Source organism: Colius striatus, chromosome 9 (assembly GCF_028858725.1).
Source record: "Colius striatus isolate bColStr4 chromosome 9, bColStr4.1.hap1, whole genome shotgun sequence".
Taxonomy (NCBI): domain Eukaryota; kingdom Metazoa; phylum Chordata; class Aves; order Coliiformes; family Coliidae; genus Colius; species Colius striatus.
Window position 1 is genome coordinate 13,880,518 of NC_084767.1, and position 23,550 is coordinate 13,904,067.

The 23,550-nt window shown below is 58.6% G+C and overlaps 2 protein-coding genes across 6 annotated transcripts; one reads left to right on the forward strand and one right to left on the reverse strand.

The window, feature by feature from the left end:
• Nucleotides 1-4,376: 4,376 nt before the first annotated feature.
• Nucleotides 4,377-19,871, forward strand: TNIP1 (TNFAIP3 interacting protein 1). 5 transcript variants are annotated; one of them, XM_062003015.1, is made up of 18 exons: nt 4,377-4,452; nt 11,583-11,753; nt 12,705-12,824; nt 13,132-13,214; nt 13,441-13,509; nt 15,372-15,563; nt 15,759-15,853; nt 15,932-16,013; nt 16,252-16,344; nt 16,568-16,633; nt 16,782-16,913; nt 16,993-17,121; nt 17,432-17,554; nt 17,868-17,993; nt 18,294-18,374; nt 18,531-18,725; nt 18,955-19,045; nt 19,359-19,871. In XM_062003015.1, the coding sequence occupies exons 2-18, from the start codon at nt 11,621-11,623 to the stop codon at nt 19,382-19,384; spliced, it is 1,836 nt and encodes a 611-aa protein (XP_061858999.1). In that variant the 5' UTR covers nt 4,377-4,452; nt 11,583-11,620; the 3' UTR covers nt 19,385-19,871. The 5 variants fall into 5 exon arrangements, with proteins under 5 accessions (XP_061858999.1, XP_061859002.1, XP_061858998.1 ...); XM_062003014.1 differs by lacking the exon at nt 4,377-4,452 and adding an exon at nt 5,866-5,998; XM_062003016.1 differs by lacking the exon at nt 4,377-4,452 and adding an exon at nt 5,866-5,998 and having other exon boundaries at nt 16,255-16,344.
• A 557-nt stretch (nt 19,872-20,428) lies between these two features.
• On the reverse strand, nt 20,429-23,347 carry GPX3 (glutathione peroxidase 3). The gene is made up of 5 exons (XM_062002310.1): nt 23,084-23,347; nt 21,926-22,079; nt 21,581-21,698; nt 21,300-21,399; nt 20,429-21,211 (listed from the first exon to the last, which is right to left on the reverse strand). The coding sequence occupies exons 1-5, from the start codon at nt 23,168-23,170 to the stop codon at nt 20,981-20,983; spliced, it is 690 nt and encodes a 229-aa protein (XP_061858294.1). The 5' UTR covers nt 23,171-23,347; the 3' UTR covers nt 20,429-20,980.
• Between the last annotated feature and the right edge of the window lie 203 nt (nt 23,348-23,550).

The following is a 23,550-nucleotide window of genomic DNA, read 5'->3' on the forward strand; positions in this document are numbered from 1 at the left end:
CTAGGAGAGACAGATTTGGGCCACTGGAGCTCTGCTTCTCCAGAGCCAGCAGGGAGATGTGCTCAACGTTAGCACAGGGCTGCAGCACATGAACCATCATCCTGCCTCCTTGTTGCCAAAGCAGATGCTCCTGTGGAAAGTGCAGAGCGCGTGAACTCCCTGGGCACAGGGGAGAACACTCCAGTGAACTTCTGGCTGTACCATTATTGCCTTAAGCCTGTCACTGGTGGCTCCATCATGCACAGCCCAGCTGCCTTGCAGGGCATCAGAGCATATCTGAGAGCAGGCAGCTTCTCAGGATGGTGCCCAGCCCTGCTCAGGATGATGCCATTGCCAGGCAGCCCAGCTGACCCCAGCACACTAGCCTCAAGACCAGGAATTTCCCTGGCACCCACTGCCAGCTCTTCTCACAACAAGGATGAGAGACCAGAGTCACACAGTGTTTGGGGACAGAGAGGAGAATGAGAAAGGATTTCCTCCTCAGAGCAACTCCTTCTCCTTGCAAGTCCTGCTGCTGAAAAGCCTTCATCCTACCCCAGCTCTGCAGTAATCCACCTCCAGCTGCAGCTGCTCAACTGGAGCAGAAGACAGCATCATTTTAATCACTGCAAACACTTAAGCAAACAGTGTTTCAGCATCCTGCCCCATAGCACTGGGGCTGGCACCACACCTGGGGCTGCTCCCAGTGGGACGCCCTGTGAGGGAGAACCACAAACTCCATGCCAGGCCCGGGGAAACAAGACAAAGAAGACACTACGGTTAAAAGCAGCCAGGAGGAAGGAGATGGTGCTGGCAGGAGTGTTGCTTTACAAGAACCCCAAGTGAACCAAGAGGAGCCTGGTACCAGCAGCACCAGGACAGCCTGTGGACCCTGGGACTGTGAGAAGCACTATACAAGTGGGAGAAACCCAGTAGGAAGCACAGAAAAGCAGCAGCCAGGTTACACGTGACCTGTCACCTTGCCAGGGGATTTGTAACAGAGTGTAACCTGCAAGAGCAACCGAGCCTAGGAAAGAGAAAGAATATGTTTGGTCTAAGCCAAGCCCTGGGAAGGAAGAACACTTGTTTTGTTTAGTGCCCAAATCACTCACTAGCAATTTGTGTTAATTAACAGTAAATTAAGTAAAAATTCCCCGAGTGATTCCCCGAGTGAGGACTGTTCTGCCCGTGAAACCCTCTACACCTAGGCAGGTCACAGACCCCTCATCCCAGTCTCTAGAGAAAATACACTTCATAGCACTGCTCTCCAGGAACATCTCTGCCCCATTCGCTAGCTCCAGCCAGCGCAGTCCGAGGGCAGTCGGTGGCAGGTCTCCTGCCCAATCTCTGTGATCAACAGGAACGAAAGCAGTTCAAAGAAGGCAAGAAAAGGGGAGTATAAAACAATGGGCAGAGGAAAGGAGAAGAATTAGAAAGGCTGTGAGTAGGGCAAGGGCTTGAGGCAGGTCTACTCTGGCCACCCAAGCTTCAGCCTTTAGGGATGTTGCAGATAAGCTCTTGCCAGGCTCTGGGATTTACACACCAGCACCCATTACCCAGCTGTTCTGCACATTGACCAGCAACGCTGGGGGCAAGGACTCGCTTCCAGGCAGAGCCAAGGCCAGATTTCACTGGTTGCGACATCCAAGAAACCCCACAAGCCTGTGTTTGGTGTGCAGAGGGTTGGACCTCTCCCTCTGAGTCAGCTTTGGGGGGTCACTGCAGATCCTCTTTACTACCAGACCTGGGAGGAGCCACATCTGGTGCAGAGACACAGGACGTTGGTCTCGGTCCTTGGCCCAACACTGCGACATCAGTGAGCCACTTCCATCCCACCCACTGTCCCCCCATTCCCCTGGAGGGGAGAAACCCAACCTTGAGTCTTGGGAGCCAGCAGCAGTTTCCTCTTCAGCTCTTCCTCTTCCCATGTCAAAGGAGGAAGAAGCAGCCTTTCCCCTAACATCCATGTGCAGCACACTGGGCAGCTTGCTGCCTGGCCTGAGCTGAGGCTGAGCTCGTCAGGACCGCTCTCCCCACACCATCATCCCTGAAGCTGGCTTCCCAGGATATGAGGAACTCTTTCCTCAGGAATTGCAACTGGATGAGACATGGCCTAGCGACAGAGGAAGAGGGGAAAATCCCCTCTGTGCCTGTTGTTGATCTTGCAAATTTAGACTCTGAGTAAATCAAAGCTTAAGGCACACAAGGAAATCCTTTGAGCATTCCCAGTCCCATTTCCCACAGCTCTTGGTATATCTGGGCTAGGGCTGCACCAGGTCCCACCATAACCTATCCCCTGATGGCTAGGGAAGATGGCAAGGCTGTGGAGAAAGGCAGGAGGTGATCTCCTGTGAAGCATTCCTCACATGCCAGAGGCAGAGAGAAGGGAGCTCTCATTCAGTAAGAGCATAAACCCACCAAAGCAAAAGCAGCCCAGTATCCCTGGAAAGCCAGACCCCCTGTGAAGCCAGGGTGCTGTGGGAACAAGATCTCTCCCTAGCATCTTTCCTCTCCATCCCTCGGCTGACTACCTGCCTACCCCCATCCCTTCCATCTCCCCCCTTCCCTCTCCCAACAGTCCACTCTGCCAGCCTCCCTCCCCTGCCTCTCCCTTGCCCTCCATCCCAGAGCCCTCCCATCCTGCCAGGTTAACTTGAGTTCCTGATTTGCATAGGCAGCAGATCACAATGTTCTGGAAATCCCCTCCTGTGGCCAGAGCTTCCTCCCCGCTCTCACAGCGTCACTATCAGCCTTCTGCTTTCCCTCACTGCTGGCGCACTAGCCCGGTCCCACCGGCCACACTCAGCGAAACCCACTGCTGATGCCAGGAGGCACCTGCTGGTACCAGCCCCTTGCTCAGCCGAGCCCAGGAGCAGTCCAGAGTGCTGTGCCAAATTGGCTGCTCCCACTCATGCCAGCCAAGCCCTGTCCCCCTCGTTGTGAGAGGGGTGAACAGGCTGTGCTTGCCCAGCAGTACAGATGGAGATTTACTGGGTGCCTGGGTCACTTCCACTCTGGATTTGAACCTCCAGACATGCATGAGGCCCACCCTGCTCACCTCTGAGTGAGGGCAACCCAAAGGCAGCTAGACAAGCAGGAGCAGAGGGCAGGAGAGTTCTGCCACCCTCACCTGTGCTCCTTCTCACCCTATTTGTCATGGCACGCTGCACACAGAAGGAATCAGAGTGCATTCACTTGAACGAGCCTCTGATCACAGAATCACAGAATCTCAAGGGCTGGAAGGGGGCTCAAAAGATCACCCAGTCAAACCCCCCTGCCGGAGCAGGGCCACCTAGAGTAGGTCACACAGGAACTCGTCCAGGTGGGTTTTGAATGTCCTCAGAGAAGGTGCTGAACACAACCCTCCGTGCCTAATTTGTAAAAGTGTTAGCTAAGAACACAGCTCCATAGCCATGCAGGCATACTCACATATCACAGCTGGCGTTAGGTGAGTTTTCTCTCCTGGGGCCACAGTGGGCCTAAAGGAATGAGGTTGGACCAACGGGACCAAAAGCCTTTGGTTTCCATAGTGAAATTCATGCTGGTGTTTGGGCCAGCCTGAGCTGCAGACCTCAGGCAGAGACACAAAGAGCAGCTGGCTAGAGAGGCGGAGAGGTGCTGGAGCACACCAGCAACTGACCACCTCCATGGGTACCTAGGCTATAGGCAGGCCCCAGCCTCCCTGGCACCTCACTTGTCCTGCCAAGCACCATGCTCCTACCACCCAAACCAGCTGTGCTAAAGCAAAGTACTTTTCAGGCCTTGCAGTTCATGCCTGGCGAGTGTAGACGAGCCAGTCTGCCAGGTACAACTTTGTGACTGGTGGTGAGGAGCTGGGGAGTTAGAATTAGCCTCTGTAAGATAGAAACACTTCAATCATTGGTATTTACTCCAGCACAAGCTCTCTCCAGCCTTGGTTCTGACCATTATTTGCCCATTACCTGTCTCACTCCACCAGCAGAGACAGCTCTTCCCTGCTACCTTGGAAAGACACATCCTGTCCTGACTCCAGAGATGGCCAAAAACAGGATTGCAAACATGCATGGGGTAGTGACGCCTCACAAGACACAGCAGATTCCCTGGGGAGAAGCATGATGTGTTTGCAAACCTGGTCAAGTTGCTCAGAAATCAGGCAAGGAGAATGATGTAACCAGGCTCTGGTTCAAATTCTCTGTTCAGAAGCAAATCACAGCCTCCACAACAGCCCCCCACCTCCCTCCTTTCGCTGACTAATACATGACATGGCTCAGCCGCCCCTGGATGGAGCAGCACAGGAGAGCCCTTTAAGTGGTGCCTGGCTCCCTATCAAAACCACGCAGACTCTGTCTGGGACCTCCATCATGGGGAATTCCCCTTCTCCATGCCTAAAAGTAAGCTCAGCTGGGCCGGTCTTCCTGCATTTGGGGATTGCAGCCGGAGAGAGCCTGGCCCAAGGGGCTCTCGCTGACCTGAGCCCCTCCACAACCCAGCCTGGTGAGTAGCATGACATGTTTTTTGGTGTGAGTATGCCCGAGGTGGGACAAGAGGAAGACAGGCAGCTTTTCATCTGTCAGCCTGCAGCGCTGCAAAGCAGGGCTGTGCCACCCCCCTCCTCTCCTCACAGAAATACAGCAGGGTTTAGCTGTTTTTTGCAGGCTGAAATGATGTTTTCTGGTTCTGGGGGAGCACATTTATCTTTTCAGGTTTTTCAAGGGTTCACAGAACAGCACTGGGCCTCTGGGGTAAAATAAGTCCTTCAGGGAACAAAAGGGAAGATGCTGCATGTGCATGGTGTCCTGCCGTGTCATCCCCAGTTGACACCTCAAACACAAGCACAGCCCAAGAGCATGTTGGGGGCCTGGCACCCCCTGAACCATCTCACAACCCAGACAGGCTGCCAGGGTGATGTCCCAGTTAGAGCAATGCGCAGTCAGAGTAAGGAGTTTGTTGGGGGGTTTTGTTTGTTTTTACAACCTAAAACATCAAATTGCCAAGAAGTGGATGAACTGTCTGAAGAGAGATGAGTAGAAAGGCAGGGCTGGGATGGCTGGAAACAGAATGGCTGCCAGTGAAGGACACCTCCGCAAGCCTAGCAGCAGTCACCGATTGAAAGGAGAAAATAGGAGGACAGGGAGCAAGCAGGGTGTCTGCTTACAGCAGGCTTTATTTGCTTCCCATTTGTTGTTTTATGTATTTACATATATACACAACTCTTTCCTTGTAGTAAAGCCAAGCCAAGAGAATCAGGCAGCTAGGGAGTGGGTCCCAAAGAGCTGCAGGATAGCAGACAGCATTCCCTTGGAGTTCTTGCTCCTCAGGCTGGTTTCCGTTGGTTCACAAACGCACAACAATCAAAGCAGCAGCAGCACAGAGGAAAATGCTCTAGCTAGGGCGTGAGATTTCCTTGTGTAACGTTAACTCAGACGCATAGACTCGGCTGGGAACTCTCCCCGCTTCAGCTGTCAAATGATCTGGTAAGCCTCTGCAATCCTCCTTCCCAGAGAGCTGGGGGCCGCCACAGCCGGGGGCCGCCACAGCCCGACCGCGGCAGCACAGCCTCCCGCAGCTCTTCCTCCACACCCCGCCAGCGGCCAGGGGAGCTCCTCGGCCCCCGGTGCCCAGTCGCCGCGACCAGGCCCTGCCCTCGACCCCGCCATTTTGTCTCTCGATATGCGAGGGATGCCGCGAGGGATGCCACGGCCGCTCCCCGGCCAGCAGACACCCGAGGTGGCGGCAGCGGGCCGGCTCCTGCCGCCTCTCGGCCCCGCGCAGCCCCAGGGAGCCCACGGGGACCGGCACACGGATTAACCCCTGAACCATAACAAGCCGCCCTCCGCGGCGCCTCCCGCCCGCCCTCTTTATAGCCTCCGCCCCGCGACCATGGGCTGCGTCGCCTGTCCGTCAGGCGGGGAATTTCCCGGGGGCGGACCCGCCGCCGCCTCCCCTTCTCCCCCATCCCCGTTTTCCTCTGGTGCTGTGGCGGAGCGGTACCGGGAGCGGTGCCACCAGCAGCGGCCCGGGCTCGGGAGCGTGCGGGCAGGTGAGTGTGAGGCGGTACGGGGCCCTGCCGCCCTTGGGGAGCAGAGCTCAGCCGGGGCACCGGGGGCTTGCCGAGGCACCGGCGATGGCGCCTGGCACCGGGTCGCGCCGCCGCGGCGAAGGTTCCTGGTGGAGGGTAGGGCCTGTTGAGGCCTGGGGCTGTGTGTTGGCCGTATGCGGCCGGTTGCAGGGCTCTCGGGCCGTCGGGGTGAAGCCTTGGAGGGGGCCGTGGCCGCCTCGCCCCGCCCCCCCCCCCCCCTCAATGACGGTTCCTCTGTTCCTCAGTTTCCCCTCTCCCGGGGCTGCCGGCTCCCCTCGCCGCTCCCGAAGGGGCAGGCTGGGTGTAGCTGATGGGTTCCCTGGCGGTGGCAATGCCCGGGGCAGAAAGGCTCAGAGAGGTGTTGGGCTGCGGGGGTCCCTGTGGGTCCCCCCTGCCAAGAGGCCGCAAATGGGGGCTGGCTGCACCGCTGCCCTGCCCCGGGCCGAGCCTCCGGCCCGCATCTTGCCTCGTTCAGCCTCGCATGACCCCGGCCTCTCCCCGGGCCCCAGCATCTCCCTTCTGGCTGCTTCTGGGCTTGCAGACTCCTCGGGCAGGGATCCCAGCCCAGAGGGGCTGCAGGTGGCCACGGCTCCAAGAAGGTGTTTTCATCCCTCTTTGGAGTTTTTCCTCCCAGTCCTGCTGCAGCTCCAGCGGTGCACATCCACAGTGGATGGATGGCTGGAGGTGGAGATGGCAGCATCCTTGGGGGATGTGGTGCACAGCTTGCCTCTCCATCTCCCCTCCATCAGCTTCACACTAAGGACCCCCACTGGAGGCAGAGGAACAAAAGATGCTGCCTGTCAGCCTTGCTTTTGAGTGAGAATAGCTCCAGGGGGAACTTGGTGGGGACCTGCAGTCTCTTGGAGACTCCCTGCCCCTGGGCATGAGTTGCTCCCTGTATCAGGGAGACAAATGCAACCTTTCTCCTTTATCTTGTTACTTCCATCTGTTTGGGTGACTTAAGAGCTGTTCTGCTGCCACCAGCTCCTTTGGAGTGCAAATTTCATTGAGCACAGTGGCAAAGGCAGCCAAAGCATGCTGTAGCGGGGAGACCAGACTTTGGGCGCTGAGGCAAGTTCTGGAGGCAGGAAGGTTCCAGCCAGGCCTTTCCTTAAGAGCCATCTCTGTAGCAGAGCAAAGTAATAAAGAGGAAAGTAGGAAAGGCTTTTTACAGCCTTTGGCATCGTTCCTGGCTCTGCAAGAAATCCTGTGATGCCCTTTCAGCCTGACCTATGCCAAACAGAGCTATTTAGCACAGGGCCATGGGTCATTGCTTGCCAGCAGCTGGTCAAAACGCTCATGCGTGGAGGAAACTGAATTATCTACTCTTGTGGCATTGCAGGTTTCTTCTTGAAGCAACAATTCCTATGGTTTAGGTGACAGAAGTAGCTTTGCTGGTATGGCTTTGAGATGCCACTGACTTCCACAGCTTGGTTATTGCCTGGCTGAAGCACACCAGCTTGGGCAGGGGTAGCTTGGGTGGGCTGGAGCTGCGAGGTGACTGTGCCTTGCTCTGCTGTTTAGTGCTATGATGAGCAGCCATGATGCCACTGAGCTCTGCAGGGGGAAGAAACAGAACAGGCAGCATGAAAGGAAATGTCTTTGCGACAGAGGACTAGGTCTCACATAAAACATCACCATGCTGCCCGGGGAGCACCACCACCAAGTCTGACTGGCTGTCCTGCTGGCACTGAAGCTTGGACCTGTGTTGTGGAGCTCTTCTGCTGTGTGTGGTTACCCATGTTTGTAAACCTGGCTACAAATGGGGAAATGCCATGTTTTCCTTGTGAGCACCCTCATCGGAAGCAGGTGGTTCTGTGAAGCCTCTGTGGGAGATGGGTTTCTCAGGTGAGAGTGGATTTCTGTCTGGAGGACATCTGTAACATCTGGTTCAGATGTTGGATGAGGCTCTTTCCCACTCTCTGCAGCTAGCCAGGCTGGGAAGAAAAATACTTCAAGTGGAGATTCAGACCTTTCCCTTTGAGACCTGAGCCTTACAATGCCTTTTGTCCTCTTCTTGTGTTACTCCCAGCCCAGTGGACTGTAGTGCCCAGCAAGTCTGCTTATTATTGCTTCCTCTTAAAGCTGGTGCTGCTTTTGCTTCTCTGCAAATGAGACCAGTCCAGCAGCCCAGGAATGGTTGTCCCTGGTCTGAAGAGCTGCTGAAACCGGAGAGGAAAAGAAACCAGGCTGAGAGCTGTGGCATTGTGCTAATTTGCAGGAAAATGATCAAACAAAATTCCTCTATGGTGTCTATCCTAAGTAGCTTTTGCTCTTCCTCTGAGGAGGAGGAGAGATGCCCGAGGCTTGATAGCCCCAGTCATAGGAAAATGATGCTGGCAGCCTGCGAGGGTTTGCTTTTGCTATCCTGGCGAGGAGACTTCCTGGGAACATTGCATGCCAGAGTAAGGAAAACCCCATTCTCCTGAGGGCTGGGCCGAGCCCCCAGCTTGGATCACAGGATGGGAATTGGCTGCCAAGCCCAGGAGGCTGATCCCCACCCTGGGGCTCACTGCCCAAAGCAACAACCTCCAGTGGTGCCAGCCCGCTCGCCATGCAGCCTTCACGTCCCACACCTTCCTCTCTTCAGCTCTTTGGTGATTTTTAAGCAGGGATCATTTACTTCTCCTGCTTCTGTGTGGCAATGGCTGTGGCACCGGTGGATGTGGTGGTGATGCATGGTGGGCAACAGCTTGGCCCGTAGCTATGCAACACCAGTTCACTCCCAAGCCACAACCCAGCTGTTTAAATACCACCCTGCTTTTGTCTTCACCTGGGAGTCTCCCCCACCCACTCGATGTCATTCTCTCTTTTTGCTGAGTTGTCATAAAAATGTACTACCTAAAGGTCTCAGTGCCCCGCTTGCAACCAGAAATGCCCACAGGCAACCTGGGCAGCTGTGGTCTGGGGCTGGCCCTCAACCCGCAGGGCTGTGAAGTGCCATCAGAGTAGCTTAGAAACTGTTGATTGGCAACAAGAGAAGTGTTTTCTGGTGCTTTGGTGGTTTCTTCTGGAGTCTGAGGTAGTGGTGTTTTCTTTGTGTTGCTAACCATTGTTAGCTGGTCTGTAGTCCTCTCCTCCCTTGGTGTTTTTTGAAATACTAGTATTTTCACTGCAAATTTCACCTGTCAGGGCTCTTAAGAGGAAAAAAAAACAATTAAACAAAAAAACACGAACAACAAACGAGGGCTGGGAACAGTGTCATGGTCCAGGGTCCTGTCCCCAGGGTGACAGCTTGGTCCTAGCAGCTCCTTACCTTAATGGGGCTGTTCTTCCAGCCCAGGTAAACCCACCCCGACACTGGTGTTGGGCTCAGATGCTGCAGAAACCCTCCCCTCTTGCTGAGCCCCGTTTGCTGGTGAATTCATGGCTGGTCTGTGTTTCTTTCACCTGGAGATAGTTCAGTTCCTCTCCTCAGCTACTGTTTGAAAACAACTCCTTTGGCCCCTCTGCTGCCATATGCCTAGTGGGGTGCAGACCTTGCGTGGAAAAATCATTGATAAAACTTTGAGAATGGAGAACAGCAGAGGGTTTTGGTGACTCCATCCAGCTGGAAGAATATAGGGTCACTGTGAGTGAGTTCTGCCAGTGCAGCTGGCTCGGATTTGTTTCATGCAGGGGTACACAGGGGCAAGGGACCTTCCGTGGGAGAGGGCAGGGCAGCTTGTCCCCACCTTCTCCAAGGCACACCTGGGTTTGTCCTGGTGGAGGACACTGATGCCACACAAGATGACGACTACAAGATTGCTTTGCTAACCAGTTCCTCCCAGAGCCCCAGGTTTGGGATCTGGAGCAGCACATGGTGACCAGACACCAGTGAGAAACAGGCTCGAGTGCCCAGCCTGCCCGTGGCTCTGTCTCCATCCCCTGCCAGGCTGCCCAGGCAGGTAGCATGGCCACAAGTGACAGCATTTCCCTGCGGTGGAGGTGTCATCGGGTCCCGGGCCACGTGCCTGCCATCGCTCTGGGCTTGGCCCTGGCCATCAGCAGGTCTGCTCTGGGAGCTTTCCCATCCCATGACAGGGGGTTGGGGGTGAATTTCCTACGAGCTATGTGACGATGCCTCACAGCACCGGGACCCGCAGCACAGAAACTGCCCTGGTTCTTCTGCAGCTTCCTGTCAGCTGCTGGGGGCTCCTGAAATAGCTGCTGCTCAGCCTGCCCCGTGCCACAACCCGGCAGGTCCCGGCCCTCACCAACTCCAGCTGCGTGGGATGGGGCCATCAGCTCCCCGCCTGCACAGGGGCTTGGTGGCACTCGCAGAGCAGGAGGACGGGGAGACCCGTCACCAGATGCTTCTCCCAAAAGCAGGCTGTGGCTGAGGCCGTGTGTCATTACCTGCTGCCGAGACGGGCGTTAATTGCTGCCCCAGTTGTGGGTGCTGCCAGGTGGCAGCTGTCATCAGGAAAGTCCCCGCCGCTCCCTGGCAGGCAGGTCATCTGAACCGGTGATCAGCCGGGATTGCTCATGACACAAGCATTAGTCTGAGGTTGAGATGGTTTCGGGTATGGGCTACCTCTTTTCACCCTCAGCCCTCTCCTACTCGTGAGCGCTCAGCTGCCTTGGCTGGGTGAGAGAGCACTTGAGGATGTCCATGGATGCTCCTGTGGTGCCCCCAGGCAGTACCCTGGCTCTGGCTGGCATTGCCCTGCAGGGCTGACTCAACTGCTGCCCTGCTCTGCTTTATAATGAGATGGCAATGGGGTGGATGGTCTTTGATAAGTGGTGCTGTAGTTCACAGCAACTGCTTTGTCACCCTCAGGAGATGGGTGAGACCTGGAGCCAGGGTCCTGCCCAGCTGTCCAGAGGCCAGAGCTCAGTGAGAGGGAGGCCTTAGGCCACCCACAAATGCAAGGAATGAAAAACGCAAATAGCACACTGCATGCGGGTGTTTCTTGTACTTTGCTTCCACCCAATGTGTGCCTGGCTGTTCCCTGTGCCCCAATTCAGGAGCCATGCCCTTGGCAGCTAGTTTTTCTGGCTGAGCCAGAGGGTAGCATGGGTCCCAGAGGGTTTAGCCCCCCTGGTGCTGCCCAAACTGCCCATCAGCTGCAGCTGAAGACTTTTGGAACTACAGATGTTGCCCCTCCCCAAACAGCTGCCCATAACCCTTTCTTCCCCCCACCCCCAGCTAAATATTCTGTGGTGAGCAGGATGCCACAGTGACAGTGCCCAGGTTGGTGCTTGTGGGCTGGGTCTCCATCCCCCCAGGATACAGGGACAGGCAGCTGTGACCTCCCTGGGGACTCCTGTGCCCCGCAGGGGTAAGAACTGGCCTGAGCAGGGCTGCTGGTGATGCCTCCTCGCATGACACTTCTCATGGCAGTGAGTCACCCCAGCACGTTCACCCCTGGAAGGGTGGAGGGGAAGTGCCTTCACCTGGGACACTTCTTCACTGACTGGTGAGCAGTGAGGCAGTGCTGCCTGTACCAGCACAGCACCTTGGACCCACACACCACCCCAGACCCCCGCAGGGTTGGGACCAGGGGACAGCGGTGTAGTCTGGAGCCAGAGGAAGGTGACGCTGTGCTCTGTTGCCTTGCAGGGATGCCTGGCTGTGAGGCAGGCGACTGAACGGCGGGCATGGAAGGGAGAAGACCCTACCACATCTATGACCCTGGTGGGGGCTCAGAGGAGGATGGACCCACAGCCTTCGAGAGGCTGGTGGAGGAGAACACCCGGCTGAAGGAGAAGATGCAGGGGATCAAGTCAATCGGTAACTGCTGCGTGGCTGGGGGACAGAGTTCACCTTTGGGGCAGCTCAGCCTGTGCCCACCGAGCCTGGGGGGTTTGCCCTCTTTAGGAAGGGTGCTATAACTTTTTTCACCTGAGGGTGTAGAGGAAGCAAGGCTTTTGCTGAGCTCTTGGGGTGCTTTACAGTGGGATAACTGGCTGTGAAAAAAGAAGACAAGTGATGGAGTGAGGTCAGCTCCTTGGAGTCCTGCAGCAGTGGGGCACAAATGCTGAGATCTGTTTTGCTTTTGATGAAAGCCCCCACCTCCTGCAGCCCCTGTCAGCTCAGGCGCTTTTCCCAGGTGCTATTCAAAGACCCCAGCGTTGTGTGCTCCCTGCAGCAGCAGGGATGTACTGGCTTAGAAACACTCCAGCCAAGTTGTGCCACCCCTTTTCTCCTTGTTAGCCACCCTCCCCCACCCACCCCAAGTTTTGCTTTTGGTCTCGTGACCCAGCTTCCGCTTTCGAGTCCTACTTTCTGCAGCCGAATTTCCACCCGCCTCATGATTCCCGTTGTGTCACCATGCCCCTACCTGGGACTGGGACCTGCTGGTGTGGGAGAAGCCACCTGGGCTGGAGAGAGGCCTGCATTGCCAGTGCCAGACCCCAAAGCGAGCAGGCTGGACCCCTAGGACTACCACCTAGGCTGAAATTTGTCTCTTCCGGGAAGCAGAGGAGACCTCTGAGAGATGCAGTGCTGCCTTTCTGCCTCCTGTAACCAGTCCTCCGTGTGTCAGCGTGGGGAACTCTGCAGCCAGTGAACCACCCATACAACTTTGTTGTTGGGTTTGTCCAAGAAAAGTTGTTTCTGGATGAAGAAGGACCGTATTGGGCGCTTCTCCACCCAAGCAGGGGCTTGCTGTTGGTGTATGGGGCTGCAGCAGGGCAGGCACTCACAGAAGAAGAGTGAGCATCATTCTGTTGCCCACAACAGGAGAACTGCTGGAGGAGTCCCAGGTGGAGGCATCCAAGCTGCGGCAGAAGGCAGAGGACCTCGTGAAGGACAACAAGATGCTGGTGACATCTTCCTTGGAGGACTTGCTAGAAACAGAAGGTAGGAGATGCAAAGCTCACTGAGGAGAGAGAACCTGATGGCTCAGTATCCTGAGCTCAGGGGAAGGGAGAGAATGCTAGGGAGATTCCATGAAGGTTTCCTGCAGCCCTGTCATCTCTAGAGTGTATCAAACCACTGCCACCCTCCCTTCTCTTGAAGGGAGCTTTCTGTCCTATCCTCATAGCTGAGGCAGAAACCATCTATCAGTGCCCAGCCTCATGGGGTGTCTGCTCTCTGGATCACTGTGCCAGGTGCAGAGAGGCCCTGCTCTCCAAAAAAGCTCATGGCTCCTCTGCCTTCTCCACAGCTGTCGACCCTGATCCCAGCTCCACACAGGCTGCCCCAGGCAGTGCCCAGCCGGACACGGAAGCACGGAAATCTCCTCCAAGTGTGAGTCTGGTGAATGTGAGAGCTGGTGCTAGCATGGCCCGTGGGAGACTCTCCAGCTAGTTAAAGCAACAGGAGGCAGCCTTTAGCCTCTAGAAATGGGGATAGATCTGAAAGGAGGGTTCAGCTCCTCTGTCAGTTCCCATCCTGGTGGTCTCTGCCTCTGCATGGTGGGCATCCTGGGTTGCCGTTGCCCAGGGAGAGCTCACCTGGCTGCCTCCCCTTGCAGGGATCCTCCTCAGAGTTCGAGATTGTCCCAGTGGAGGTGCAGGGGTTTCCCCAGGAGAGCAGCAGAGCGGTGAGTGGACCCAGTACCTGAGGGATTTGGTGGGCAGCTGCTGTGTATGGCAGTGGCAGTACTGGGGGCGAGGGAGGGTGTGCAGATGGGCAGCCATGTGCCCTGGTGGTATAGCTGCCAGCGGGCACAGGCAGGGCTGGGGCATGTGTGTCAAGACGTCACTGGGCAAACTGTGCCCAGGCTTTCCCAGGGCAGCAGAGCCAGCCTCATGTATGACTCCCAGGACAGTGCCTAGCCTCTGCCACAGATGAAGATGAGGGGACCTGGCCAGTCTGCAAGCAGGAGGGGAGCCACACAGCCCTATGGCTGCTCCTCCCTGTGTCACACTGTGCCCAGAGGGCTCAGGAGCAGTGGCACGTGTGTCCCAGCATGTACTGCTTCTCTTGCCTGGCGCGTCAGGGAAAGGGAACAATGTGCAGGCAGCCCTCCAAGGATAAGGGCTTCTGAGTACAATTGGCCTGGGCATGGGGCCAGCAAAGCAGCCCCAGACAGACGGGGACAGCGGTATCTCCAGGTACCATGTGACAGTGACAGGAAAGGCTGTGACAACCCAAGGCAGTGCTGTAACACTCGCACTGGCTGGGAGAAACAGATCTTCAAGCCCTATCATTGCTGACAGAGTCTGCCGCAGCTGAGGCACTTCTACATGCTGTGTTTGCTGCCACCTGAATGTTCCCCTGGCTGGCACTGCCACATCCTGTCATGCTCAGGCATTTTGTGTGTGCTGCGAGGCAAAGGAGGAGGGATGGGTTGCTTAAGAGAGACAAAGATCAGCTTGCACTGCATAGTGCCAGTAAGGGGACATGTTCTTGCTTGCATTGGCTAAAGAGGCTCCAGGTGGGGTTGAATCCTGTTGGACCCTCCTGGGGCGCAGCCATGGAGTGATACAGAATGAGGTGGCATTTGCTTGGCAATCAGCTGCTGGTGCCTGAGCCAAGTACTAGTCCCATGCTGGCACCTGGGCTATCCCAGGTCCTCAGGCCCACTGCTTCCCCTTGCCAGCTGTCACTGGTGGGAGAAGTTGGCTGTGCTATGCCCCACACACACCCTCCCCTGTCAGTTTTGGGGCTCTAAAGCTTACCCAGGCTTCTGGCCTCACAGGGTGATGCCAGAGGCATTCCCTGGGGCAGCAGGCTGAGTCAGCTGTGCTGGGAGCCAACAGACAGAGGTATGCCAGTGCAGTTCTATCTCCCAGGCAACGGAGGAGTTAACCAGACACACCAGGGGAGGAGTCTGTTGGGGACACCCTGCAGAGGCATGCATGGGTGGGGGTATGCCCTGACGCTGACTCCCGATCCAGGCTCTCAAGGACACTTTAAATCCGTGCATTACCCTCTTGGCTGCTGCCTGACAAAGAGCCCAGGAAGGTTCCTGGTGCCTGGCACGCTGCAGGTGGATGGGAGGGAAGGAAAAGATGGGGACTGGAGTAAGATCACTCATCTTACAGCAAACCTGAGCTCCTGGTGCAGAGTAGGGCATATGTGGAAAGGACAGTCTCAGGAACTGGGATTTCTGGTTTTGGTGTTAAGAAGGTGAAGGGATCAGGGGTAGAGATGCCTCCATTCCATTGCTCTATCTGGGAGCATGGTCTGCTCAGGCTGCTGAGGGGCATGGGGAATGCAAGGGCTGAGTAGCTGTTGATGTAATGTCTCACTCCACCCAGGGACTTGGTGTCCCATGTCCAGTAGCTGGGAATCAAACCTTTACAAAGCTGACACAATCTTTCAGCATTCCAAGGCCTGTGGCAGAATATCTTGGTGCTGGCCCAGCTCCCTGTCACAGCCTTGGATGGCAGATGAGGAAAACCTGCCCCAAGAGAGTGCTTTGCAACACTCCCTGAACTGTGCTTCATCTGCCCCCAGGACTTGGAGCAGCCGCTGAATGAGGATGCCAACCTGCTGCCCCAGCTGCAGCAGCTGGAGAACACACTGAGTGGCTGTGCCCAGGAGGCCAGCAAGGACCAAGTCTTCGTGCGCATGGGCTACATGGCCTCAGAGCTCAAGCGCCTGGCCTCCAAGGTGCACAAGAATGAGCAGAGAACTTCGTTCCTGCAGGTGAGCCAGGACTGACTATGCTCTTTGTGGATGTTCCTCCCACCCTTTACCTTTTTTTTTTTTTCCCCACCAAACCCCTCTTGTCCACTCTGAGGTGCAAATCCACTTCTATGCGTGGGCTTGGTGGGAGGTGAGTGGCCAGGCAGGTTCCGGGGCCTGGCTGTGGTCCTCATGCTGCCAGCATTCATCCCCCAGACGCTGTGTGAGACGCTGCACAGTGAGAACAAGGAGCTGCGAACGAAGCTGGAGCGAGACCTTGAGCAGAGAAATCAGGCACTGGAGAAGCTCAGGTGAGAGTGGGCAGTGGGCAGGGGGATGGGGCTGCCCTGGGTGCTTCTTCCCACTGACCTGTCCCTCCTCCATCACAGATGTGAGAACCAGGAGCTCCGGAGGATGGTGACGCTTAGCAGCCAGGACAGTGGGAAGAGGGAAGCTGCCGAGCAGCAGCAGGTGAGGAGGCAGCATCACCCTCGGAGAGGGCTGGCAAGGAGGCAGGGAGCCCGCTGACGCATCAGCAAAGGTGGCCTCATTTTAATCAAACCCCCAGTTTGTCCCAGTATGAGTAGCAGGACATCTCAGTGTCTCAAGGGGATGAGGGAGGCCGTGGGAGGGGAACCGGCTCAAGTTTTAGCCGGCCAAGGGCACAGCCTCCACAAAAGCCCTGAGGGTCCCCCCCGTGCGCGTCCAGCAGAGCGGGGCCACGGCGGAGAAGGCGCCGGGCAGAGGAGAGCTGGAGGCCAAGGAGAAGAAGGTGAAGATCCTGGAGCACCAGCGCAGGGAGGTGAGGACCAGACTGGGAGGGAGGCACCACCAAGGAGGGGAGGAGTGGGCAGCTGGGGTGGCACAGGGAGACGGGGGCAGGGCTACAGAGCTGCAGGGAAGCAGCTGGATCTCCATCCAGCTGGTACTCGAGGCGCTTTGGTGATGAGAGGCTGCTGGGGACTGCCACAGCTGGCTTGGAACAGGAGTTGGGCTCCTGTTGAGCCATCCCTCTCTCCCCGCAGCTGCTGGAGGTGAATAAGCAATGGGATCAGCACTTCCGAGCCATGAAGCAGAAGTATGAGCAGAAGGTAGGGCTGAGTGCCTGGGGGGCACAACTCTGCTGGGTGCTGCATGAGGACTGGGTGCAGAGGAAGGTTTAGGGGCTGCCTACACCTGCTTCCCCCCCACGGTGTGGGTCCTTCCCAGCAGGCCAACATCCCCGCTCCTTCCCAACAGGTGACAGACCTGCACCAGGAGCTGGCTGAGGCCCGCAGGGCACTGACTGAGTTGGAGTCAGAGCGAGAGCAAAAGCAGAGGGATTTTGACCGCAAGCTGCTCCTGGCCAAGTCCCGGATCGAAACAGAGGAGGTGAGTCCCTCGGGAAGGGTGGCAGGGAGCTGCTGACCCTATCCCCCTGCCCTGTCTGATGTTCCCCCGGGTCCTGCAGGCAGAGAAGGAGAGGCTGGCCATGGAGGTGAGGGACCTGCAGCAGAGGATGCGATTCCTGCAGGAGCAGCTGGCGCCGGTCACCAGACAGCGGGAATATCAGGAAAAGGAGATCCAGAGGCTGAACAAGGTGAGGGCAGGCCACAACCTGTTTTTTATGTTACTCAGTCTCTACTCCTGTCTCAAATCTGAAACTGACCCTGATCAAACCCTCCTGCCCAGCTCCTTGCCCAGGGAGGAGCTCATGCCAGATGGTCCCCACCACATTTCTCTAAGCTCCCATGAAAAGAGACTTCAGGGCAGGTCTATAGTCCCTCTTGCTCTTGTCCTGTTATACCACCATCACGTGCTGGGCATAGGCCCATGGTCGTCGGGAGCTGTCATGGGCACAGCACCTCACCCTGACCCACCCTCTCCCTGTTCCTCCCCTTCCTCTTTAGGCACTAGAGGAGGCCTTGAATGTCCAGGCCTCTCCGCCACCCATCTTTGCCAATGCCATGGATGCAGCAGGGAATAATCTGCAGCAGGAGTTGCTGACACAGAACGAGCTGCTCAAGCAGCAGGTAGGGCAGGACACAGAGCTGCTGGAGGCAGGGACGGAGCTGCATGTCCTGGACCTGCCTATCAAAGAGTCTGGTGTGGCTGGGTGCAGCCCTGGTGGGTGTCTGTGCTGCAGTACTGGGGAGTGGGCAACCGAACTCAGCAACCTCCAGGCCTTCAGCTGGAAGCATCACTGCCATGGGCCGTGGTGCCAGCCCACAGGCCTGGGACTGGGCATAGCTGGTGGGGTCAGGGATGGCAATACTGACAGGGGGTAGTCTTGGGGAAGGTGTCTGCCCTCAGCCAGGTTGTGCCCACATCCCTCCCTCCTGCCAGGTGAAAATTTTTGAGGAGGACTTCCAGCGGGAGCGAAGTGACAGGGAGAGGATGAATGAGGAGAAGGAAGAGCTGAAGCAGCATCTGGAAAAGCTGCAAAAGCAGTTGCTCCTCTCCAACAGCCAGGTGAGCAGCACCGGGTGTTACCAGCAGCATGCTGGGAGCCTTGTGTCCATCCTGGGTCTGTCAGAGGTACTTATCCACAGTGTCACAGCCCCCCTACTGTCTCAGAGCAGGGCTGAGGGGTGTCAGAAAGGCCAGAGGTGGTTTTGCTGCTACTTGTTCCTGACAAGGAACATCTCTTCCTTCTGCCCCTCTTCTTGGGATGTGACAGAGAGGACCAGTGTGGTCATTTCTGCAGGAACCCTCACCCTACAGACAGAGGGGTGGCAGGATGGGCTCTGCACTAACTCCCCTCTCTCCCAGTTGCGAGCCTCCAAGGATGACTGCCAGAGGGAGAAGGAGGAGAAGGAGAAGCTGAAGAAGCTGCTGAAACAGCACAAACAGGTGGGGATGGGGGGGAAAAACCCTTCTTGGGTGGAGGGACTTGGCCCCTGGCCCACTTCTCCTATTGGAGGGGCAGCTCTGAACCAGCTGATGAGGGGTGGGGGGTGGTGGGCTGCCCCTTGGGACTTCCCCAACTTGTGCCCTGGCTCCTTGCAGGCTTCTGGAGAGAGGCTGCACCCTGAACCGGTGCCAGGGCCGCTGGGTCCTGCCTGCCCCATGTACCAGTACCAGTACAGTCCCCCCGTGGCTCACCCCATGTACCACGGCTTTGAGGAGTGGCAGCAGATCCGGTACCCGCCAGCGATGCAGGGCGAGCACACCCCAGCACAAAACTTCCACCACTTTGCCCCGGTGAGTGCCGGCACGAGGGGGAGCAGAGGGGCCTGTGGGAGCAGGCCCAGGGCTCACTGCCAAGTGAGCAGTCACCGGGGAGCTGAGCACGTGTGTCTTGTCAGCACGTGAATGCTCAGCCCTCTTCCTCTCCTTCCTCCTGCTCCTCATGCCCCAGGAACTGAACACAGTGTAGCCTCGAGGTTCCCATCCCTGGTAACGTGCCCTTCTGTTCCCTCTCCTCCTGCAGCCCGAGTACCCGTGGCGCCCTCCCTGTGCCATGGCTCGCAGCCACAATGCCCCTGCCCTGCCGGCGGTGAAGCCAGGCCCCAAGGACCTGGGTAAGGCTCATGCTGTCAGCGGGAGGACTGTTCCCAAGCCCCTGGGCTGTTAGCTAAACACTTGTGGGAGGGATGGGGAGGGACAGCTTGCTAGGCTTCAGCCTCCACCAGGGATCAGCCCGGGGAATGATTCTGCCATGGGGCTGCTCCCCACAGCATCTGAAGGTGTGAGCCTGAGCCCCAGCAGCCCGTGGGCTTATGGCTATCCCAGCTGAGGACCAAGGGCCATCCCCAGGCTCACATCCCTCCAGTGGGGCTCACCTGGGCCCCAGAAGCTGCGCTCACCCCGCATCGCCCCTCTCTTGTGTTTCAGACCAGGCAGGTCCCGGATTGCCCTAAGGCTGAGGCCCGGCTGTGCAGCGCTGCCAGCAGAAGAGGAGCAGGGTGTGTGTGTGTGCCCGTGTGTGTGTATCTAGGAGGTGCCTCTGCTGCTTGTCCCTGTGCACGGACAGGCACTGGGCACAGCCTTCCCCGGGGCCTACAGCGGCTCAGCACAGTGTTCCTGACACCAATGAGTGAAAGAGGGACCGGAGGCACCGTGGTGGTGGTGGCCACTGCAGCGTCAGTCCCCTGCAGCCCTCCCCTGCCCCACGTGGCCTCAGGCCTGGCACTGCCGTAGACCCCTGCCAGGTCTTCAGGGAAGAGGAGGCGGTGTTTGCCAGGAGCTGCGCCGGTCCCACAGCTTCGTTTCGACGCCGGGAGGAGCGGGTGCTGGCGAGGCCCTGCCGTGGTGGGAGAGGCTGCGCTGGCAGGCGGGTGCCTGCTGCAGCTACGGCCCCAGTGCCGTGGGCAGCTGTCTTTGTATTTATTTAATGACTAAAGTGTAGCTGAGTCTCTCTGGTTTTATCCTCAGGACAGCCTTGGTCTGGGCACTGGGTGAAAGGCCAGGACTGTCGTTCCTTGTCCTGCTGTAGCCACAGAGCCCAGGGGAGTGAGTGCAAGGGCAACTCAACTCTTATGTGGGCACCCCAGGATCTATTGCCCAAAGTGCCTGCCCTGGCTCCTGCCCCCTGCCTTTCCCTGCAACAAGGGCCTTGGGTCTTTCAAACTGCACAAAGCAAATCTTGCTCCATGACAGGTCTGGTGGGGGAAAAAAACAAACCAGCTCCCCTTATTTCTGTAAGTAGGGCTGTCCTGTGTTTGGCAGCAGGCACCATCACACCGGCCATGCTACTCATTGGGGGCTGGTCCCTGCTCTCAGCCCCTTTTCTGCCCACATCCTCCCCAAGTGCTGGGCTGTGTTGATAAATGTATGTTTGCGATTGGCCTTAGAAAAATGGAGTTTCTCCATGTCGGAGACATGCCTCCCTGCTGTGCCCTAGGCTGGCTATTGTGCCCACCCCCCGCCTTTTCCCCCACTTCTGGCCAAGAAGTAGGGCTGCATGTTTGCAGAGCCTTTATTTGGCATTTCTATGGTGGGGGGTGAGGGGCCGTCTCCCCACTGGGTGGGAGAGGATTGCGTCTCTACGCCAGGACCACAGGCAGCTTGAATGCACTGAAGAACTGCTCTGTGCCCAGCGGGATCAGGCCTGGCCCGCCCCAGGCCAGGGGCTTTCGGGCCGAGTCTTCATGAAGACGTGGTCTTCTGCTCCAGGGGCAGCCAGCCCCTCTACCCTTCCACTGCCCGGCAAAGCAGGGGGGCAAGCTGGGGGCCAGGAGGAGTTGCCATCACTGGGAGTGGTGGTGGGACACTGGGTTCTGCAGAAACATCCCCCCTCCATCACTGAGGGGTCTCTGCCACAGCATTGCCCAGCCCAGTATCAGGGCTGAGGGGTGCCAGAGACCGGAGTGATGGGGGGGCAGGCTCCCAGGGAGTTGAGTCCCCCTCCCAGGGAGTGTCCTGAGAGGGGAGGGGAGGAGACGGGGAGCAGCCCGCAGCAGCAGGGTGGGTGTTGGCAGCAGGAAAGCCATCCCTCAGGCCGGCAGTGCCAGCCTCTACCAGCTCTCTGGCTGCCGCCGCTGCTGCTGCCGCTGCTGCCGTATGTAGGCGACGATGTCGTTCTTGACGACGGCGATGTTGGCGCGGTGGTACCAGCGCATGACGGGCACGCCGTCGGGGCCCACCAGGAACTTCTCAAAGTTCCACTTGATGTCGTGGTTCCGCAGAGGCTCCCAGAAGAGGTTCTTGGGGTTCCCAAACTCCTCCGCCACCGGGGGACAGGCATTCTGCAACAGGCCCAGTGCGTCACTGCCTGCCTCCCCTGAAAAGCCATGCTGGTGCTGCCCCCTCCTCCCCGCCTGCCAGGGCACCCACCTTCAGGAAGGTGTAGACCTTCTGCTCCTTGGCCCCATTCACGTCCCCTTTCTGGAAGAGCTGGAAGTTGGGGACGAAGCCGCCTCCTGGCCGGACGTACCTGTGTGGGCAGGGCAGGCAGGGTGTCATGCAACAGGTGGCTCTTGGTGCTGTGCAGGGGCAGGGAGCTGCCCCAGGCCCTCTGCTTTTGGGGGTCACAGCTCATGTGCCCACCGCCTGGCTGAGGCCTTCAGCCCAGCTTTGGGGGACAAGTGTCCCACAGCCCGTACCACAGTACTCACTTCAGCGCAGGGAGGATCTCCGAGTTCTGGCCGGGTTCCTGCTTCCCAAATTGGTTGGAGGGGAAGCCCAGGACAACAAGCCCATAGGGCCCCAGCTCATTTTGTAGTGCATTCAGTTCTGCATGCAAGCACAGGTTAGCAGGGTACCAGGTTTACCCCACACCTACACCCCCTGCCTCATGCATCGCTGGCCATACTGGGTTGTGGGAGCAGGCATTACCCCTTCCCCAGCTCCCTGGGGCAGGACAGACCATGGGGCCCTGGAGCAAGGGCTGTGTACCTGGGTGACACAGCCTCCTCCCTGGGTGCCTGCCCTGTCCCAGGAGTGCCCCACAGGGCCCTTACCAAGGTACTGCAGGGTCAGGCCTCAGTACGTGGCCACATTGACGAAGAGAACCATCTTCCCTGCGTAATTCCTAAAGGGGATGTACTCGTCCCCGTCGATGGTCAGGGCTCCATAGTCGTAAATGGTGCCCTGCACTGAGCCGTAGCATTTCACCTGTGGGGCAAGAAGCACCCATGGAACCAGGCTGGGAGCTGCCAGCCACCCCGCTCACCCATCCCATGGCTGCCCGTGCCCACCAGCACAGCGGGTCCAGCCCTGGCGCTGGCTGAGATGGCAACCACCAGCAATGTGCCTGCTGGCAGCAGCCAGGCTCCAGCGTGCCAGGGCCGCGCTGCCAGGACAGGCGGCTCGTGCGAGCGGGGCGTGCGCCTGGCCCACAGGGCTGGCTGGAGCCCTACCAGTGTTTATCTGGCCAGGGGCACACAGGAAGGCGAGAGGCTGCAAAACAGCCTGGGCTGGCGAGAGAGCACCCAGGGAGACCAGCCTCAGGCTCCCGGGGGAGGCAGGTCGGCAGCACCCCTGCGGGGCAGGAGCAGGGGCAGCCGGTGCGCGGGAGCTGCTGTGCCATGGGATCGGGACACGCAGAGAAGGGCCAGGCTGGAGCGGGCTCTGCAGGCTGGCAGCGCTGCAGGGTTTAACCAAGGGCAGCTCATCTGCTCCCATCAGGGACCCGGGCTCACCCAGTGCCGCCCCGGGGCTATTTTGGGAGCTGGCAGGAGGTAAAGTCACAGGGGCTGTGCCCAGGGAGTTCGGCCTCCGTGGGGCCGGCTGGGGTCTGGGACGGAGGGCGGCGGGGGGGTGACAGGCACCCCTGCCGTCTGCCCGCCGGGCTGCGGGGACAGCCTGCCATCACGGGTGCACTCCCCCGGACGCTGCGTGTTGAATAACAACCCCGCTCGCAGCCCCCGCGGGGGCGTCGAGGCTCTGTCCTCCTCCGTCCCCTGCCCCAGGGCAACAATTCCCTCTTAGCGAGGACTGGCTCAGAAAAATCTCCCCCTCCCGCCCCGTGATCCCGGCAGAGGGGGGTCGCAGGGCCGCCCTGCTCCGCTGCTGCCCCCGGGAGCTCCGCAGCAGGCCGTGGGGACAGGCGGCTGCCGCATCCCCCCCACGCGCCCCCGCAGCCCCCCGGGCGCTTTCATCCCCCTCCTCCATCTTACCTTCTCCCTCTCCTGGCCCTGCCCCGGCTGGACGAGCCCAGCCAAAAAAAGGGGCAAAAGCCAGGCGATGCGGGCCGGGCCCCCCATGGCCGGGGCGGGTGAGGGGTGCGGACGTCCTCCTCCTCACAGCCCCGGGCACAGCAGCGGGGCACACACGCGCTCCCCGCCGCCTTCTGCCACCTCCGCGGCCGGGAGCCGAGAAATAGCCGCGGGGCCGGGGCGGGGGGGGAGCCAATCGCCGGGGGAAGGCCGGGCCGGGCCGCGTTAACCGTGTGGGCCCTGGACGGAGGCGGCGGCGGGGGCGGCGCGGGACGGCGGCGCCGTGCGGGCCCTGGGGGGCCGGGGCCAGGGGCACTGCGGGGCTGCCGCGCCTGCCGGAGGCTTGTACGGCGCGTTCTGTGAGCTGAGCGCTTGGCGATTTAAACCCGCGGCGTGGCAGAGGTGCCTGGCCGTGTCCCGACCCCGCG